Source organism: Taurulus bubalis (assembly GCF_910589615.1).
Source record: "Taurulus bubalis genome assembly, chromosome: 13".
Classification (NCBI taxonomy): Eukaryota; Metazoa; Chordata; class Actinopteri; order Perciformes; family Cottidae; genus Taurulus; species Taurulus bubalis.
The window spans coordinates 6,047,338-6,068,075 of NC_136601.1; the positions used below are offsets into that span (position 1 = coordinate 6,047,338).

The 20,738-nt window shown below is 42.0% G+C and overlaps 1 protein-coding gene across 1 annotated transcript in view; it reads left to right on the top strand.

The window, feature by feature from the left end:
* Window positions 1–11,541: 11,541 nt before the first annotated feature.
* pdgfc (platelet derived growth factor c) overlaps window positions 11,542–20,738 on the top strand; it is a gene marked incomplete at its 5' end in the record, with an annotated part of 39,462 nt that continues 30,265 nt past the window's right edge. Inside the window, one exon of the mRNA XM_079228693.1 lies at window positions 11,542–11,653. Within this exon, the coding sequence (XP_079084819.1) occupies window positions 11,542–11,653 (112 nt within the window). The remainder of the gene's footprint in view (window positions 11,654–20,738) is intronic.

The following is a 20,738-nucleotide window of genomic DNA, read 5'->3' on the forward strand; positions in this document are numbered from 1 at the left end:
GTGAGCAGATTAACCAAAGACTGGTGCATTCCTTTCTTCAATATTTTTATTTTCTCATCTTAATCCTTTCTGGTCCTAACCATGCAACACTCTTCTGTAGAAAGAATACATATTTTAAAATAAAAACAATGTCACAACAAACAAACTCACTACCACAGTTTTGAGTTGTAGAGGTAAAACAAAATTTATAAGAAAAGTTTCTCAAAAATATATATCTTTGAAAATATTTGAGGCGAGAATTATTTAATGCGGTGACAGAATATTGATTAATATTTGATCAGCGCTGCACAGTTTGAGTTTCGCAAGTCATGGTGCGGTTGCTCTGGGCGGTTTTCAGTTTTACTGTTTTTAAAATGATGACCTGGTCATACACTTTTTCGTCAGTGAGTATTTTTCCGTTGAAAAAAACATTTTTTTAAAAGTCTGTGGTCACCGGTGACAAGACATTCATAGTTGGTTCAAAAGTGAAAGTTTGTTTCACAGACTATTGGAAGATGTTGAATGAGCATTCACATGTTGACCAGTTCACTGATGCCATCGTGAAATGTGTCATCCACTAAATGTTGCACATAATAACATATCATTTTGGAGCCTGAGTAAAACAATCAAAATGTCTCAATTGAAGTCTTATGACATGGAAACGCTTTAAACTTTGAACGTCTATTCACCATAACGGTTTTTTAAACGCCTTTTTAAAAAAGCTCATTGTTAAAGTATTTTACATAGTCCTACGAACCCATCAACAGTGTCCACTTAAAGGACAAAGAACACCATATGTAACACAAGATACAATGTATTTGTATTTATTGAGCAACAATTTAAATATTACATGAACAATGTTCTTTAAATACAATGACTTAACATAGAACAATACACGATTGCTGACAGTGCAAATACAAAAACAAAGTCCTTTTCTTATTTTAAATGTTTTTGTCAGCCACATACGCCTTTTTCAGATGATCTGCCATACAGTGGACACCTGTAAATAGAATATTAAAAAGAAATATTATCATCAGGGAAGTGTGAATGTCTTTGACATGATGATCTGTGAGCATAACTGGGATTTATGTGACTGCAATTTGACATGACACACCTAAAGGGTAACTTCTCTATTACAGAGTCACATTCAAACAATGTGTTGACCTTCTTATCCATTGTACACCACAGTGCTTTATTCCCTCTCCCATTATATTTCATAGCATACAGGACAGCCCATAAAGCCAGTCGCATTAGCAAGCCAACATTAATCACACACGCATGCAGTGTAAATAGTCTGGCAGCATGTTTATGTTCACTGTCGGTCCAAGCGGCAAACATGCATTGTGAGCGGCATGAATTCAAACTAATGGTGATCATTGCATTGTTTACTTCATTGAAATACAGTACAAGTACTTACAACGTATGCAGGTAGCATGAAGCCTCACGTTTATGCTTCGTCAGCTCGTTCCAATGGAAAGAATGTCCCGGCCGGCGCTATACCTTCAAAGTAGTCGAAGCGGTCGGAGCAAAAGCACATGCGCGTTCCAGCAGTAATCACACTCTCATTTTACACACAATCTATAGTATTGGAGCAGATGTGAGAGACGTGTTTTACATCGTTGATCTTGTGCACTTTAATGCGTGCGTGCGATTGTATACATTTTAAGCGATAAGCAGGCCTCCACGCTCACCCGCGCTTTACAGATACCCGTCAAGATAAATGTGGGTTCAACAAAGACGGAGTCTATGAATTGACCTTGGAACTGCCCGGGGTCAGCTGTGCCACCACTGGAGAACATGACCGTTACTATAAGTTACTGCCGGTGATGCTAACACTGCTGAGGCGTTGTCATACAGTGACTCAAGTGGGCTTAAATGGCCTGTCCCATGGGTCCAAGGTCAATGGGCAATTTCACTCAGCCCACATTATTTACACAGGCTGCACATTTATTTTAGAATCATGTCATTTAATATAAATGAATACATGTAAGAAGATGACACTATGTAGGTAACGGAGTGAGTATTATGTATACACTATTATAATAGCAATATAATAAAGCTATAGTGATTTGGTATCAATCATATTTATGATTCACCATTTCTTGAAAGAATATGATTCAATTCAATGGGCTATCCGGTGTTCTTTGACTCCAAACTGCCTTAACCCCGCGAGGAAAGGCCTGTGCTTTATGCTTTTTCATACGCACAACAATGCAACGCACCCAGTATGCGCGCGGGCTACCGGGGCACGCGCAACCTGTGGCATGCTCGCTCGCGTTGGGTCTCTTTTACAAGATGAGAAAAAGTAAGTGGCAGAGGCTCACACTTGATCGCAGCCTGAGCATCAGAAGAGAAAACACAGCGACCACCATAACGTGGGGGAGGAGGAGGAGGAGGAGGAGGGGAGGCAGGAAGAAGATGGCAAAACATATGAAGGCGAGCATGCGATTACGCGTCACATGAGCGCACGTCAGGGACATAAATAACACGAAAGTCCGCCATCACAAATCATGCCACCACTTACCGTTTTAGATTTGTCACCTGTCAAATCCTAAGGAAACTACAGCCAGAGAAGCTGACAGCCGTTAACAGAGCTTCCCAGACCAGTCGCTGTCTTTCTCTCCCATTCTGTCCTCCGCTCTCTCTCCGCTGACGCAATTTGTGGAATTGGTATTTGTTGGAAAAGTTACTTCTCGGCAGATTGCCAATTTTTTTTTCTTGATTTATCACCGCGCCCGCTTTGTTGTTGTTTTGGAATCCGTGTGTGTACGGCTGCTGCCCTTTCGCCTCAGCTCGGGAAGCCCAAGATGGAGGCTTTTTTTTTTGCTTTTTTTTTTTCCCGTGGTACCTGTCATGCAACATGCGCAGTAGCGGCTGCACGGAGCACGAAGAGCGTCAGTTCTCCTCCATCAGCACCACGGACAGCAGCTCCCCGCCTCCACAGCATCCACAGCCGCCGCTAAACGCTGCGGCACGTGACGTGATGGCAAAGGGGAGAATAAATGCTCTCGTTTACGTGATGGGTGCAAACGCCTCACTATTTATGGCCGTGTGGTATTTAGCGCCAGATGGACTTGAACAGGGGGGTGGGGGGGGCTGATTCAACCATCAAGCAGAAACTGCCGACACATTAAGGGGCGCAATATAGCTCAGGCCCGTGTATCGTAATTAATCATATGGGAAGCCATGAACAGACATGACGCACACGTTTTTTTTATGTCGTTATCTCCAGATTCCGACTTAATGATGTCGTTATCTCGAGAAAAAGAGATTTTCATGAGACGCTTAATTGGTTATCGCGATGAAACACAAGGTTGTTTACAACGTGTGGGTCACAGCTTCCGACGGTGAACGTGTTCAACCCATGAACTGAACTGTATCTAAGAAGATGTATCTGTCCCTGATCGAGCCGACAGTGATTGACTTGGTGAAGTCAGCGGAGGGATACACGTGTGATTACGTCCGGTTTTCAAAATAAGATGTTAACGAGTTTATGTTCAAAATATGATTGCATTTACCGTCAGCTGATTTGACTCACATATGCTATGTCATAGAGGAAAGGACCTTCTTGTGATAACACATTATGTATCTGGTTGTCTCAAGATAACAGTTTTCTTGCCGTTACTTGTGATCTGGGGTCAACGAAATAAAAATATATACAAATGTGAATAGTCTACCCCAAAAAAGTGGTTTTCATTTGAGAATATTATCTTGTATTATAAACGTGTGTTTGTCACATAGCTTATTTTCTGCAGGAATCTATAGTCCAATGGAAAAATGCCGTTGACATTTTGTTGAAAAAAAACCTTGCGATGGTAACTTCCAGGATTGGTCTGCGAACATGTCATCCCTGCACCACTATATGATAATTTAGATTATCTAATTGTGAGATAAATCAATAATTAAAGGACCATTTTGTATTGAATTTGTTTTTACCATAACAAATCCAAATGAATAAATACACCGGTAAAACATAGATCTTTGATTAATAATGTAACACTATCATAATGTTAATCCACATTAATACACAGATATACTTTAATCACAACATTAAAGTGTGTCATTCAACCATTTATACATATTAGTTTTAAACTGACTAAAGCTCACACACGCTCATACATTCCACGGTTCTGTTGCTGTAATTTAAAAAGATCTTTGAGCAAAGCTTGTTGAACAATGTGTTATGTATAAACTATCGCTCCACAAGGTCCCATCATAGCTGCCGCCAGAGATTTCAATCACGTCCCATGATCTTCATCAGCAGATGGAGAACAACGTCCTTCAAGTGACAAACTACATCTGCTGATGAAGATAATGTGATATGATTGAACCGCTGAATAGCTACTAAATGGAGCTTGTGAGTGGTGCAGAGGCTGAACTGCTGTTTCCAAGGACAATAACTCAATGTTGGCTGTCGGCTAAAATCTGGCTTGTGCTTGTGAATGAACAAAAGAACAGATAACCAACAGAGTGAGGGATAAAGGGATGAATGGCTTTTATAAGAAGCTTAAAAAATATTTGGCAAAGGACCAAACAGTTACAAGCTCCCCAAATATTATCACTTAATATGGCCCCATCATCGATTTTTATATAAAGCCTTGGAGTTTATGAAGCATGTTAAGGACTTTTTTTATGGGACACATGATTGATGTTCCTCTGAAGTGCAACGTATCCTGTAGGGAGTTGAGCTTTCTGCTGGTGTGAGTAAAATCTCAAGGCTCGACGAACAAAAAAAAGCAGTGAAATACTGCTCATTCTTGTTGTGTGTGTGTGTGTGTGTGTGTGTGTGTGTGTGTGTGTGTGTGTGTGTGTGCAGCTTATATCAGCTTAAAGTAATGTTGACAACAGCTAATTTGATGGAGTTCCCTCTCCTTGAGCCACATACTGTCGATTAAGGTGGATTAACCTGCCTGCTATCTCACCTTAAGGAATTTAATAAAATAAATGGATGGTTATTTAGCAACAGCTATCGGCTGCTTATTATTTATTGTTGAACCGTAGTTTTCCAGTTTTAACGTTGGATGCCCATATGGCTCGTATAAAAATGTAGACTCTGTTGTAATGAAATCTGAGTCTTCATAAATTGGTGCCAAGTAGAGTTGATTATCTTGGTGATGCTAGAAATTACAGTCATATTTTCTGTTACAAACAGAATTCTCTCAAAATATGTTGCCATTCGTGAGTATAAACCACAGCATGCACCTGGCTTTGCTTGTGGTTCTTACTTTTCCACATGAAGCACTTTTTTTTCCCAAGCGCCAGAACAGTTTGTATCATTTTTCATCCATATTTGCGAGTTGATTTGAAACAGGAAGCCGGACCTTTTGTTCTCTCAGTGAAAATTAAATCCATTACAGAATCTTTCCCAACAATCTTTCAATCCGTATCTCATTCATCCATCACTTAAAGTCAAACAACTTGGGCGGCCGTTCCACGTTGATCCCCGTGGTCTAATTCTGCCTGACATGGCACTCCATTTGCGTACACAAATTAATCAGCGCCACATGCATGGAGATTAATGATTTATGTCACAGGGCAATGGTCCTGGTGTTACAATCAAGACGCTCGCAATGGAGCACAAGGATCCTTTTGTGTTGTCTCGCAAAAAAAAAAAAAGTTCACCGGCTGGCTAAGAGCCACGCGTCTGATGGACAACCATGTGCCGTTCCAGAAATATGTCAGGCCGGATTGAGCCAGTCTATTGTGGTATTATACCTGGCATGCAGAGCACATTTCTACTGCACCGCTGTAGCTCAGGGGAGTTGTATGTGTTGTCACATTCTTATTCAGTTGAAAAATGAAAAAAAGGCTTCCTACAGATGGAGACTTGCACGTCTGTTTCACTATGTGCTGCTAAGTGATGGGTCGTTCTTTTTTCATGTGGTTTATGAACACAACTGCAGATCAGTGACGAGATAAATCCAAGAAGCAGATGTCATATGAGCCGTCAAAGAGACTTTCATGGAAATCACGATGCAGATGGAACAGAAGGACGCAGGACTGATGGAGGTTTGATGCATTTTAACATTGTTTGGGAGTAAAGGAGTAAATAAGAAAACACTGAATAGTAAGTGGAGATGTTTGATTGTTATTTGTAAAAAATAACTGTACGAATGTTGATCCTGCGATCTGATCCTCATGGAAAGTTACACAATACGCCGCTTTTCCTTGCCAGCACATCCATCATATTAATTATAGATGAGGTTTTTTTTTTCTTCCTTCAAGCACTCCATCTCCATGCCCCAGAATAAAATAGTTGATGTTCTTGCACTTTTTATATAAAACAAGGTTTATTTAGGTTTACTGTTTAGCTTTGTATTTACTCATGTTACACACATAGCAGCTGTTACAGTGATCTGGGGGTCTTACAATGATTTACATTGATGGAAAAGTGAGGCGTTGTTCTGCGTACAGCTGTCAACAAGTCCCAAAGTGAATTGTTTTTGCCCTCCAGCTCTCTCAGTTCACTCAGCTGTGAATATTACTGTAAGTATAGTTTGTTAAAGCTGAGTGAGGATGTCCCCACCAGCCCACTGGCTCACTGTTCATTTGGTGGGTTTAGAATTTTGCTATGGTTGTTTTTTTTCTATTCAAAGATCATTTGTTTGAGAAGAAAAGCCATTTATATGCTCCAGATCATTACAGCAGCCCAGTAAACAGGAGGTTTTACAGATCATTGACGTGTTCAGGTATTGACATCCTCCTGGCTGCTGAGTTCTCCCTGTAGTTATTGATCAGGTTTTAACCCTCTGTTTGACCTGGAAACAAAACAAGTATGAAGCCATATGATACATGCAACTGAAGCACTTTAACATAAGACAGATATACAATATTGTCTTGCAACAAAACAAAAAGTGCATTCTATCCAAACTGCACAAACTCAGAAGGCATACTTTGTAAATTAAATATAAAAGCAGACATGCACGGAGTTTCAGGCTCGTAGATGATCAGCCTCAGACACTTCATCAACACACATACTGGGCTCCAGTACAATATGTATTGATGACGTTTGGATATATGGATTTGACCTCTGGATCCATAAATAAGCACGTTGGAATAATGGACACGGAGTCGAAGATGTTCAGAAAGTGCGACGCTAACCAAGATGACGATGGAGGCACGGAGCCAGAACGCTTTTCAGTGGGAGGATCTCTGGACTACATGAAGGAGAGGAATCCTCGAGGAGAAAGAGGAGCTTTCCAAAGTATGAAATACAAAATTTATATCAAACAAACAGTGATTTGCCTGCAACATGATGTCTCCTCTGCTGTTTTCAGGAAACTAACAATATAATAAGACACCTTGTGATTAATTTTCCTTTCTCCAACACCATCACAATATAACACATAAATATGTTGTTTTCTTCCGAGCGTGTAATCACACTTCAGACTTCCTCCCGTCTCATTTTCAGTACTATTTTATGACGCTTTATGCTCGACTAAATATGTTTTACCTTATCATAATAATGTGACAGCTACGTTTCACATTTCACATGCAAAACATTTGATCGGGTGGTGAGATATGACGCAATGCCTGATTAAACCCTGCAGTGGTATTTAACACATTTACAATTGGCTCCAACTCAAAACATGAAATAGATGATTGCATGTAAATGCATCAGCACTAATAAACCAATAACATGATGAATAGTGACAGTGTTAATATGCATATTGGGTAATGTTAATTAAGTATATATTCAGTATATTTATCTGATAACACCTCTGTGTGTCGTTGTGTTCGGAGTGATTTTACTCCGTGTGCGACCGCCCTTTTGGTGTTTGAAGGAAATGCGGCAAAGGTGCCGTCTTGGATGCCCTAAAGTATTAAAAACATGAGGAAGTGCCCCCTGGGGCGCCCTTCCAGTGGAGAAAATGAGATGCAGGGTATTAATGGGCGTCCTTACATGGAGAAAAGGAGATTTAGTGCTGTATAGGCTGCTGCTAGGAAACATTCAGAGTGCTGGTGCCAAATAGCCACTGACTACTGATACTTAAACATGAAATATGTTAACACATCGTACAGGTGAGTATGTAACCGAGACCAGTTAAATATAAATAACAGACTATCACCCAGGAATAATTAAACCCATTTACGGCAGCAGCAGAATACATCTGGATGTGCAGATTGTCAGTAGGCAGTAAAACAAAAGAAAAGGATGAACGATGAAGCTCTTTGTGTCCAGAGCTTTCAGAAGCAGCAGGTCATCACTAACATGGCCCGGTGTTTCTGAGTCATAGGCAACTACACACCAGGAACTGAAAAACAACAGTATAACATATACTGTAATAATGACGGGCGTTTTTAGAGGTTGAAATGTTGAAAAGGTAAGGCTTCCAGTTCAGCAAAGCCCAAGAGGATAAGCAGATTAGAGAAAGCATGGATGGATGATTCCATTAGAAGACATCACATGTATTTAATCACATGATGATGGGGTTTCCCTGAAATGAGACTAGAGTGAAATCAAGTGTTGTCTTGTTCAGAAGTGATTTTTTCCACATTGGCTTCAACAAGTGTTCATGGGGTAACTGTTGACTGCCTGTAGTTCAGAGGGGCACCACCAGGGGGCTCTGGTTTCAAAGCCAAGTGCATCCAGGGGCAATTACAGCCATCAGCATGATCTCAAACTCAAGCAGACGACTTTAATATGCACAGAATGCCTCACTGATATAGAAGTGTGTCCACGCGCACGCTGAAGGACACAGCACTCTTAAAGCATCAGCACAACCTTGTATCTGGGATTCAATGATAACAACTCATCAGGCATAACAATGAACCTGAAAGACTTCAATTTGTTATAAATTCCCAGAAAATGTGAGTCATTTCTTTGTGAATTCCTCTGCTGGCACGTTTCCCCTGAACTCCTCCAACGCAGGACCACACAGCAGACGCTCCTGCTGCTGCTGCAGGAGGTTCTTACCATAGAAATGAAGTCATCTCAAAGCCCCCTTTTTTCTTTTCTTCTTCAAGATCTGGATGTGGCAAACGTGTCCGCTCACTTCATATCACCTGGAAGAAAAGACAGATGCGTTGTGTAACATGGGCTGATAGGGGGAGAGCGCATTTGTTTGTTTGACAGTCATGTGTCCCGAAAAGGCGTGCAAGTCTAATGGGATTTAGCATGGGAGCCGGCGGCTGTGAGTTCTCTATTGTATACATTTCCATCCCTTCGCCTGCCCGGTGGACGCAGAGCCCTCCTGGCTGGCATGTCTCTCTCCTTGTGTGTTAGCCGTGACCCAAAAGGTCTGCCTTGTTTCTAATTTCCTCTGTTTATTATATGTCTTTGTATCAAAAGCCTCCGCGTTCACCGAGACCACCGTGGAAGCGGCAATCAAACGTGGACAACGAGACGAAAATACCCGTGCTTTTACAGACAAAACCTCAAGGGGTGAATGAGTGTGTTATGAGTGTGCGATAGAGAGAGAGGGATTCCACATTGTGAAGCGCTGACATCTGCTGCAGGCCCTTGCAGGGCTGGAATGTGATACTCTCCTTTACACAAAGGGCCTTGGCCCAAGCAGCAGACGCAAGAAGACCGCGGTATGTATGCCCCTCTCCTCGGGGGCAACACACGTCTAGAAAGTGACTGCCGGGATGCCCCCGTGCCTTCTTTTTTTCCCCAGACTTTAACTCTGATTTAAACCACAAAACTTTCCCGCATACCTTGATGCCGGGGTGATGGCTGCTCTGGAACTCTCTTTGAGGTGGAGGAATCGTGAGCTATGTGAGACTGGGGGGTAAATTGCTGCAGCATTGCATCATGTGTCTGGCTCAATGGGTTCAATATGTCTCCAACTCCCCATTGGTTGTTGTGTCTGTGCTGCACTAGACTCACCATACGCTATAGGGTGCACGGGGAATACTATTTTTTTTTTTTTGCGCCATACAATAGAACAGGAGGAACCACATGAGACGTAGTTGATGAGGTACAACAGTGTGCCGGGGAGAAAAGAAATTGGGAACAGAAGGGAGTATTGTTCCAAGCGGTGTCTCTGCTTTGATATGACAAATTGAGAAGCTCTTAAACGTTTCCTTCCGCAGGAACGTTTGGGCAGAACGCACAGCAGAGTGTTAAAGAGGCTGGAGTGTGGGCACACATCTATCTTTCATCTCTCTGGACGGGGAAAATAAATCAAGGCTTTAAGCAATCCCTCCATGGTTGCGACTGGCTTACTTGTGCATATTTTCTTATGGGAAGTTTCCTTTTGATTGGCTAAGCTCCCTGATGTGAGCGTGCACTGCGGACTTCATTGTTTGACCATGTACATGTTGTGAATGTGGTGGACCATGATGCACAGGGCCAAACATGTAAAAAACAACAGCGATGTTGTCCAATAGAAAGAGGGAAACATAGATTTATGAGCACTAACACAGAGGACACACACAATGACACACACAGTAGCAAGTGCATGTCTGCCCTTCCTCAAATAGGCCACATGTTAAAAGTGAGCTTTCTTTTCACTTTAGACAAAACTCCAGAAAACTATGTATATCATAATGTAGTATGTTGTATCGCGTGAGACAGAGAGGGAACTACATGGATTACAACTTTTAACTTTGTGTTTCTTTCTTAGAACAAGTGTAACATTCAGCCACTAATTATAATAACTTTTTTATTGTTGTACTGAGCTCCAAAATGTCCACTATCTGGTATTCCAGTGATACAGTTACTTTTCCTAGTCTGTAAAGTTATTTTCGAATGATTGCTTTGTATCAACGTTCTTCATATCAGACTGTGCTGAGCTGAGACACTTTTCCTGGACTGGAAACATGCAAAACGGTTCGCAACACGTGTAACCCCACTTTGACAATTCTCAAGTGAAAGTGGGAGAAGCAGCTCATTGGACGAGGCGGCAGCAGCGGAACAGTTAACAGGGGAGTTTTCTCGGCTGGGGAAGTTGTACTTTATGTACAGCACCTGTTGTGCCCGACTGTTGGCAGTCTCCACAAACCCAACCCCGGCCGAGCAGCGATACTTTATCTCAGCCTCCTCCTGCAGCGTGTGACTCGAGACCTCGCAGGACAACGGAACCCGTCTGGCTGTTGAATGCTTTCTGTGTACAGACTGTATCGGGTTGCTGCGCTCTCTCGCTGTCTCTGCGCGAGCTTTGGCTGTAATGCGTAAAGATCAACGGGGATTTATTCAGAGGGACTCCAGAACGCACCGAGGACGCGCGCTTTATCCAAAAATGCATCTGCGCTTTCCTAAGGATCTCGTGCCCTAGACGATATGCCTACAATACAACTAATTCCAGGATTATAATTACATAGAGCCAAGCTTGGTCCAACTCGGTAACCAACTTTTCTCAGAGCCAACAGGTGCGCTCTTGCGTTACGCAGACGCGGCGAGCTTTGGATGAGGATTTGTCTTGATTTAGAGAGATATCACTCTCACTTTTTTTCCCAGAAGGACTGATGATAAAGATTATGTGGATTCTACTCTGCCTACACCCTCTCCAAATGTGTCCGAAACAGCACTGGTGTCCCGTAAACGACGCACGTGCGTGGTGATACAAACCATCCCCGTCAACAGCGCTTTGTGATCGCCCACCACCACTCATCCAAATGATCCTTCCATTCATTTTCCTTCTTGCATCGCTTCTCCAACAATATGGCTCGGAAGCTGAATCAAGTCATGTCAGCAAGTTTCAGCCCCCAAGTGTAAAGGAGCAAAACGGTGAGTTGTCATTGTTTGTGTGTTTGTTTGTTTTTTTTACACTGAGAACATGGTATGACATTTCTCACACACGTTGCCAAATGCTTGGAACTATTTGTAACTGCACATCTTGCTTGAGTTCAAACTGCAATGAATGGGAGCGTTTCATGCAGTTTAAAACTGCAGTATCCAGGATAGGAAGTACTAACTTACCTTTTACCTTTTTTTAAAGTGTACCCGTGTATGTTTAAGGGAGGGAAACCATCTGACATTCCACGTCCCCCGGGGGGAAGTTTTCCCTGTGATCAGAAAAAAAGGCTCCATTCATGCAGCAGCAGCCCCGCGCGATGCGATCTGCTTCCCCTCGGAGCTGCACAGAGCTGCACTGTCACCTCCACAAAACCGACGATCTGTGTTAAATGTGACGTCCGCGTTGAGTTGCATTCAGGGAATAGTTTCCCTCAGATGATATTTTGCCATTCTCTGCAATTTGGCTATCGCGTTGTCGTGGAGTGAGTGTGCGCGTGCGCGTGTAATGGGGCCATATCTTTCAAACTGGAAAAAAGCATTAGATGATCCCAATGATGCACTTGATGCACTGACTGATGCTGATTGGTTTCTCATCCCGATGGAATCGTCTTCATGATTTCTTTCTACCCACAACACATTCACTTAGATACATTGTTTTACTTAATTATTAATGAAGCAATAATACTAATAATACATATGTAGGCTTTCTAGATCAGTTAAGAGTGATTTGCTATCCTTCTCCAGACACTTGCTTTGTCTTATAAACTATTTAATGAATCAGAAGGACCTATCCAGTGCTGTTCAACCACTGTACAAGTTAATGTAATTAAGTTGTTATAACTTTTTTCAAGAAGCTCAATCCATCAGATGTCTTCCTGGTTGAGTAAAGAGCTAAAAAGACAAAGCATGAGCTATGCAGTAGCATTCTCCACATCTTGGAAGCCAAAACGCTGTTCTTATAAATGTGTTAGAGGCGATCTATAAAGCATTAGTTCAGCATTTATTCACTCCCAGAAAAGTTCAGTAAGCAGTCAAACATTTGTATTGGACTGACATATTGACAGATGTATACAACAACATGAAAAGACAACAGGACCTCACGGGCTCCAGTTCAAAGTAACGGCCCGCATGCACCCTGCAGATGTTGCACTGCTCAGACGTCATTCATTACTCAGCCTTCCACAGCCAGTGGGTTCGACCGGCCTTGTGTGAGGACACGCAGCGCTGACTTCACTACAGTAACAGTCAGCGCTGGGAAATCAGAGCCTCCCGCCGGGATCTCCAGGTTTAATCAGGACGGCCGAGAAAGGAAAACAACAGTGAGGGGAGGTGAGGAGGAGGGAGGGAGGTGGAGGAGGTGGAGGGATGTTGAACTTGTCAAAGAACTCTTTGAAACAGCGGCCACACATTGGCCGAGGGCGAAGCTGCGAGGCCGCCCGTAACCTTTGACTGAGGTGCTCACCGTGCTGGCGCGCTTGATTGCTGATGCTCTGCGAGACTATTTGATATCGATCTGAGGGAGGAGAGAGAGGGAGCCAGACCTGTCTGGCATGTTTAGTAGTAGTTGCAGAAAGAGTTATGGTCCCCTGTCGTATTAAACTTGGCAAGCGGCTGCTGATTACTGAATAAGATATCAGAGGGGACTGCCTCCCGGTGAGGTCTAGCGCTGTGTAACGTAATCATCTGTCACTATAAGTGATTCGGACAAAAGTCTGGAAAAGGCTAATGGGATGGGCATGAACTCTGAAATGTACATTTTGTGTGTTGTGGTCATAAATGCTGTGAACACTTCCTTCCTCCACCGCTGAGGGTTATTATGTTACAATAACATGTGTGGCACATGTCATTTTCATGTGTTTGCCACATGGCTATAAGGTTTCACAGTTATTAAGAAACACCATTGGCAGAAATGGCATCTGTAGTTTTACTGCAAAAAAAAGCTTTGTATGGTTTCAGACATGAGTTGAAAGCAAATGCACCAGAGCAGTCTGTGGTTGTTTTCTCTTTTTTTTTCTCTTATAATGATTTTACAGAGGATGCTAGTCACATTTTAGGATACTATGATTATGATTGACTAGTACAAATCAAATGCAGTCATCAATTGCGGCACTGTTTCCTAAAAATTGCATTCATTATAAACTACTTTGCATTGGCAAATATGTTTTGTAAGAAACATAATACTGCCTAGATTAAGTTTTAGTATGGGTTAAATATGGAAAAGGTCAATTATAACACAAATGCATCGACTTTTAAGTTGCCGCATATGGGATGCAGGAAAATGAACCACAGGCGGCAATGTGTTTCCTCCAAAAGTCTTCCGTCAAAGCATATTAGTATATAAATGTATGTTGTGGGAGATATAGTTGTGATTTGTTACAGGATTTATAGTCTGTGTATCTCATAGAGCAGCATTTTTTAGAGTAAATCCAATACATGTTGTTGTGCCGTCTATGCAAATAGGCTCAGGCATATCACAATAAAGCTGTAGCTGCACCTTGTCTGCAGGCGTATTAACTAAAGTATATAAGCTTGTTTCCTTGCACTGACATGGCCTTTGTTCATGCTACAAAGTGCACAATGCCTGTTAGGCTGTGATTCCCTGGCAGAGGTGACGGTTGTATAATACTGCACATCCAGCTGAAGATGCTTCCCATTCATGCAGGTCATCTCAGGGGGCTCCTCTTCATATCATCTCTCTCCTTTAAGTGGTCTGGCTTCACTTCCCCGTAGAAGGCCGTGTTTTCACCCCCACCTAGCCCACCCATAAGCACAGGCCCGGATCTTATTAGAAAAATCCGGCTGCAAATATTAGTAGGAGATGCGGATTACCTGCAGATATATCCCCCCCTGAGCGCCACTGGAGGAAGGTATGCAGCGCGCCAGACCTGCCAATGATCACAGAGGCTGCTGTTCTGCGAAAGATTACGAGATTAGGGGGAGCACTGGGGTTATAGGGGTCACAGGCCCGTGGGGAACGCGTGCAGCGCTCCACGTATACATGCGTGCGGGTTTAAAGATAGAGAGGTGCATTGTGCATTCATTAGATTATGATGCAGACAAACAGATTAAAGTAGGGGCTTAAAAGCAGGAAAGACTCTGGGTGGCCTTTCAAGTGTACGGTGAAGTGTAGCCTACATCACACATTCATTCATAGACTGCTGAGAACAGTCGGTTAATAGCAAACTTGTTCTTTGACATTCAAGGTTTCGGAAGTAAAGGTCCCGTTCATTTTTGACATTGACAATGTCAGACGATTGCGTCTCTCTTGAAGATTAGCAAGTGGAATAGAACATATTTAATAACATGTCAATAGGTAGAACCCTGCATACTCTACACAGAAACTGCAGTGAAGAAGTCAACTCCAATTCCTAAGATGCAGAGACAAGAACCATCTAATCACAGCGCGTAAGATTCTGTTGGGTGTGCCACTACCTTCGAGCTGAAACTACAAGCTCCGCTTTGTAGAAACCTGATAATGCATTCAGCTGTTTAAAATAATTTATTTTGGGGTCAATTCAAGATGCAGTCAGTAACTGCTGCAATAACAAGACACGTTCAGAATGTCGCCCCCTTAGAGATGGCAGCTGAAGCTCATGGGCATTGTTCTATTAGAGCCATCATCCACAAAAGAAAGTTGAAATAATTCAGCATTCTGATCGCTATATCATGAACTTATTATATAAGTAAATTGCTCAGGAGACTATCATGTGACTTGATTGACACTTTTAGCTCTAAAGTTGTTTGAAACAAGGTCAGGCGCCATTGTGTCACCTCAAATCATATATGCATGAAGAGTTGAGACGAATGACAATGTTTTTCTCTTTCTCAGTTCCCAAATCTATCCAGACTAGACCAAACATCGTGGTGCAAGCCTCTCGTACCGGCCAGCTGGCATTCCATTTTCCACTGTTATTTTAAGTGGTTTCCATAGTTCTTAACTCTTAACTCTTAACTTGAAATTACGATACGCCTCTTAAAGCAGTGAAAGAAAACCGGCCGACCTTGGAATCTCCATGCGTTCTTTAATACAGGTCAGATGTTCTGAGCCGTCTTCCCTGGGAAAGCTGGTTTCCAGTTCGAAAAGGCTGTACTTTAAATGAATGAATGCAACGCTTTTGCAGTTCATCATTGTAGTGAGCAGGGCAATAGCAGCCGGTATTCTTGGCTGAATTAAAGCCATCAGAGAAAAGGGACGAGTCGAACGTTCAATGAACTCAGCGGGACCCACAGAGAGCAGCAACTACATTGAGTATGTCACTATAGTAAGATGCAACCTGCATAAAAGAGATGTTTTATTTGAACGGTTTGGGCCCATCCATCCTGAAAGTTGTAAGTGTAAGTAAGAAAAAGAAATTCCTCAAATCTGCAGTTATGTTAAACCCCCAACCACTGAATACAGACAGGTCTATGTCTTTTTCCTTTCAACATCTCACTGCATGAGTAGGGGGACCCTGGATAACAGTGGCTATGTTTTCCCTGTCAGCACTATTTAAACGTGGAGTGCTGTATTTGGCAAGCAAAGCATGCCACCGCCTGCCGGCTGTTTGTCATTTTAGGCCACGGGAGTACCGTCTCCCCCGCCTCCTCAAGCAGCCAAGGGACTTTTCAAGAGATCTGGGTCACAGGTTGAGGCTCTTCTGGAGAAGAAAAGTTCTCCACAGACACCAAGTCTGTCTGTGCCCAACTGAATTAATGTTAGTGTTGCTTGTCTTCGCTTACGGTCCATGTTTTAGTCATTGTCGGTCAACCGTAGTCAAAAAAGCAGAATATCTTAAAAAGTGGATGAGCGTGATACTTTGAATCTGCAAGGACAGATTTTTTTGACCATTTGGGGGCAGCGCAACAAGCTATAAACACAAGTGATATATTAATACCATATAAAGTTGATTTGGGGAAAGTGTTAGCAAAAAGTTTACACATCCAGCGGCGACGTTTACATTTTTCCGTAGTCGTGTTTCTGACCACCTGATAATCTTAATATTTACTTTCCTTTTCAATCAGTTTTTTTGGTCTCTAAAGGAGAGAGAGACCAAATCTGGCCCTTCAGTTGCTTAATGCTCCACTCTGTTCACCGGCTCGTCACTAACTTTGTCTGGTCCTGTCTGGTGAAGAGCAGGCAGCTTGAAGTGGATTCATAAGAGCGTTTTCACTCCAAACAGCTGCCTGTTGCTGCTATAAAAAAAAGAGGTTGGTGCAAAAACAGTGAACCTGAAGAGCAGAGTGGAATTTGTGTGATACTTGTCTGTGAGTCACGTCAAGCAACCACTTTAACATTCAACCCATTGTTCATATTAAACTATTTGATAGGCCATCTTTAAAGTGGTACTCAAACCAAATCAACCATTTTCAAGGATGGAAAATGAATCCCCTGTAGACTTGAAGTGGCTGTAAAACAGTTTGCTGGCTGTAATTTATGTAGATAGCCCATGGCTTCGAATTGGTGTGCAATTTGGAGATTCTTTATTTTCTCTTTTCTTTCATTAAATTGCAAGCTACTGAGTGGCCAGTATCAGTGGGTGTACTTGTAGCTCCCAGGTGTGTCTCAAACAGTCTGAATAGAAATCAGGGTGTTGGTGAGAAAACACATTCAAGCTCAGCAAACATTGCCTGGATAAATAATGTCCTTAAAAAGAAATCTTTGATGTGGTTCAGAGTTCTCCTCTTTCAGCTTCTTATCGGTCCCGTCCTGTAGTGGTCTCATTGTCCTGCCACCATCGGTTGGCCCTCCAATAAGAAACACACACTGAAATATTACCAGTTGTCAGATAAGGATTGCCAGCGATGGGTTGCACCAACAGCTTGGCAATGTTATTTCAAATGTGTGGCTTTGTCAATGTTTCCTTGCAAATGCTTCTTCTGAGAGCCACCATTTCTTTGGCAGTTTGTACAGATTTGATATCACCACGTTCTCTATCCGGCAAAAAAATAAATACAGATAACATTTCTATCATGTCTTTTTTTCTTCCTCTCTCCCTTATCTACAGAATGAAATTACTTGAATTGAAAAGCAATTTAGCTTCCTTAGCGGAAAGGACTTGGTGAATGTTATCTGGCGCTTCTGCACAATGCTTCAAGTAGCTACAGTCTGACCAGCTGGCAGCGAGCAAAGCAGCCCCACATGAAGCACACTGAATGGAACAAAGCGAAAAGAAAGTGAGCAATTGCGAGTCAAGTGCATGGCCATTAGAGAACGCCGAGCAGAAAATGTACAGTGTATAAATTTAGAGACATAAACACAGCCCTGTAAACAGTCCCAATGCTAACATTGATTCTGGCGGGGCAGAGAGAAGTGTCTGCCTGGTGCAGTCTAAACACGAAGGGTGGAGTATGTCTGCCTAAAGTCAAGATGACTTACTTGTCAGAGCAAAGACCTGTCAATCCCTGCGAGTTAACATTGTTTCCTCAGCTCCCTTACTTTTTTCTACTGGGCTGATCGCCCTGACCCAGTGTGTTACTGCCCTCAGAGCTGTTGAGGGTCAATAACACGTCTGTAATAACACAAATGCCTTTTCCCTTAAATAATGGAAAAATGACAGAGTCACCCTAACCCGACCAACGTATCCCTGAAAAATATATTCAGTATAACACATCGCATTTCCATTTATGGTTAACGATCAATAATCATCATTAAGAGGTGCATCAGAATTTGCGTAACCCAACGAGGAACACAATGGCGATTTAGGTGCTTTTTGCATTGATAGCACTGCATGTGGAGGCAGGTAAACTGTGTTTATATAGAAGCCAACTACTATACAAAGTATGATAGTGTAAGAAAAAGAGACATATCTGAAAGGTTGTTTGATCTACTGTAAATACTGGCAACAATGATCATCGTTCTTGTTGTTACAAAACTCTAAAACAGAGGCTTCCTTTGATTGAAGCCATTGAATGAACTTGAGGCTTCAGGGTTTGACTCGTTGCCAGTACACGGCTCTGTTTTCACACAAACCTCAGTCGTCCTGTGAGAACTGGTTCCCTTTTGGCAACTGGGATTCCGCTGGACCAAAAATGTTGGCAGCGAGATGAGCGTCCCGACCTTGGTTATCGTCTCTGGAGGGCACGCCTGCATAGCTCAGCAGACGTCATCGCCTCCTATCAGAGAGGTATTTCAAAGTGTCCTGTAATGACTCGACTCTTCAATGCACTGGGCTTCACGGCCATCAGCTCGCAACTGACTGACGGGGAGCGTGACCCAGATCAAGTGCTGAAGGACCCCACAGCTGTGTCTTTTTAAAATGGAATGAGAGTTTCTCGGGACCACTTTATAATGAGTTAGAGTTCCCAAATGAAGTGCTATAAAAGTTAATTGAGAAGCGACTGCTGGACACATTGTTAATGAACCAGTGTCTAACGACACACTGGCCACTTTCTTAATGCGTAGTCCCTGGTAAGCTCTGAATAAGGTGGTCAATTAACCGTGGCCAACAACCATCCTTATTGTGTGCATATTAGCCACTGTTTGTGGTCCATTCTGTTCCTATTTGTGACAAATGGCTACGTTTGGACCTGTAATACACCATTTGTTCTATAATGACTCCATTAATCCAACAACTTAATCATTATATAAATAAAATCCCTTATAATTATCAAGACATTCATTCATTCTGAGACTTAAATTCATGTTTTCTTTACACCACCTACATTTATTTCAGTCTGCAGAACCATATTTTATAATAATTTCTCCAGGAATTCCACAGGCACACTAGACAATGTAGCCACATGTCTTGATAGCAGAAGGCTCAGAGGTCAACGTGTGCAAACCAATCAATATTCCATAAACAAACTCAACACTTCTCTCTTTCCTGTGTCTCCCTTCCTCTTCATTATGACACAAACATTTCCTCGCATCTGTAACCGAGCTACTAGATTCATCCGATGCAGCAGAGACATTTCACGGTTATCAAGCACCATCATTAATGATGCTAATTTTAGAAAGCAGCAATGAGAGTTACTGATGCTTGAGAAGCCTCCCACAGTCTGGAGCCCACTCTCCTCAGTGCAGATATCATACGCATGTCTCGTTGGGAGGAGAATAAAATGAAAATGTGACTGTAGTTATACAGCTTTTTATGAACTTCAAAACATTATTGCGCAAATAAAAAGTGTTTGCTGTGTTTACTGATGGCATTATGGTGCATTTAATGCTCCTTGGAATGTGCTCAGTTAAGCTAAGGTAATACTCTTAATCAATAACACAATTAATGCCACAATACATGTGAAACACCATCATGTATTCTACACAGTTACTGCTCAGGTTTGTGTTCAATCAGATCTTAACACAGAAAGGATTTACAAGGATTTACAATTGTCAAATGTTTGCTTATTTGTCACTGCACTCAGTGGTGGGATGTAACTAAGTACATTGACAAAGTACTAATTCGGTTCCTAGCTACTTCCTGTCCAATGAAAACCAGGTGTCTCCAGATGTGTTGATTTTGAATGTTGAAGAATTAAGTGTTTGCTTTAAGTGTTGGGAAAATTCTCCCAAATCTTAAGCTAAATAAACAGTTTAAAAACTCAAAGGTTTTTCGAGATATGTGGTTCTCACTGGACAGCAACGCTACAAATATATGATGATCTCATAGAATACGATGCATTTCTGTAAATTAAACTACCCAAAGTATATAAATTAGTTCAAATTAGCACAAGGACATGATTGCATTGTGCTGATTATAATTACCTACTTACGTTTTTGACTGCAGGACTTTCACTTGTGGTGGAGTATTTTCACAATGTGGTAATAGTTCTTCTACTTAAGTACAGGATCTGGATACTTATTATTAAAATTGCACACCTTATGTGTAATTTGTTGCATGATACTGATGCATGACCGGTTGTTATATATTTCTAGTAAATCAGTAACTTGTAAACCCACCAGTGCACTCATCTTTCCAGTTGATGTCATTTCAGTTACCGTACATAAACCCTCAACCAATGTGGTCTTGATTTTCTTTTTTTTAGTCAGTACTGGTTTGTTTTTTACTTTTATGTTTAATAAAATTGTGCACTGGATCTGAAAAGGTCAAGGGTTCATTTAGAGAGGACTACTTCAATAATTAATAACCTTTCGATCGAC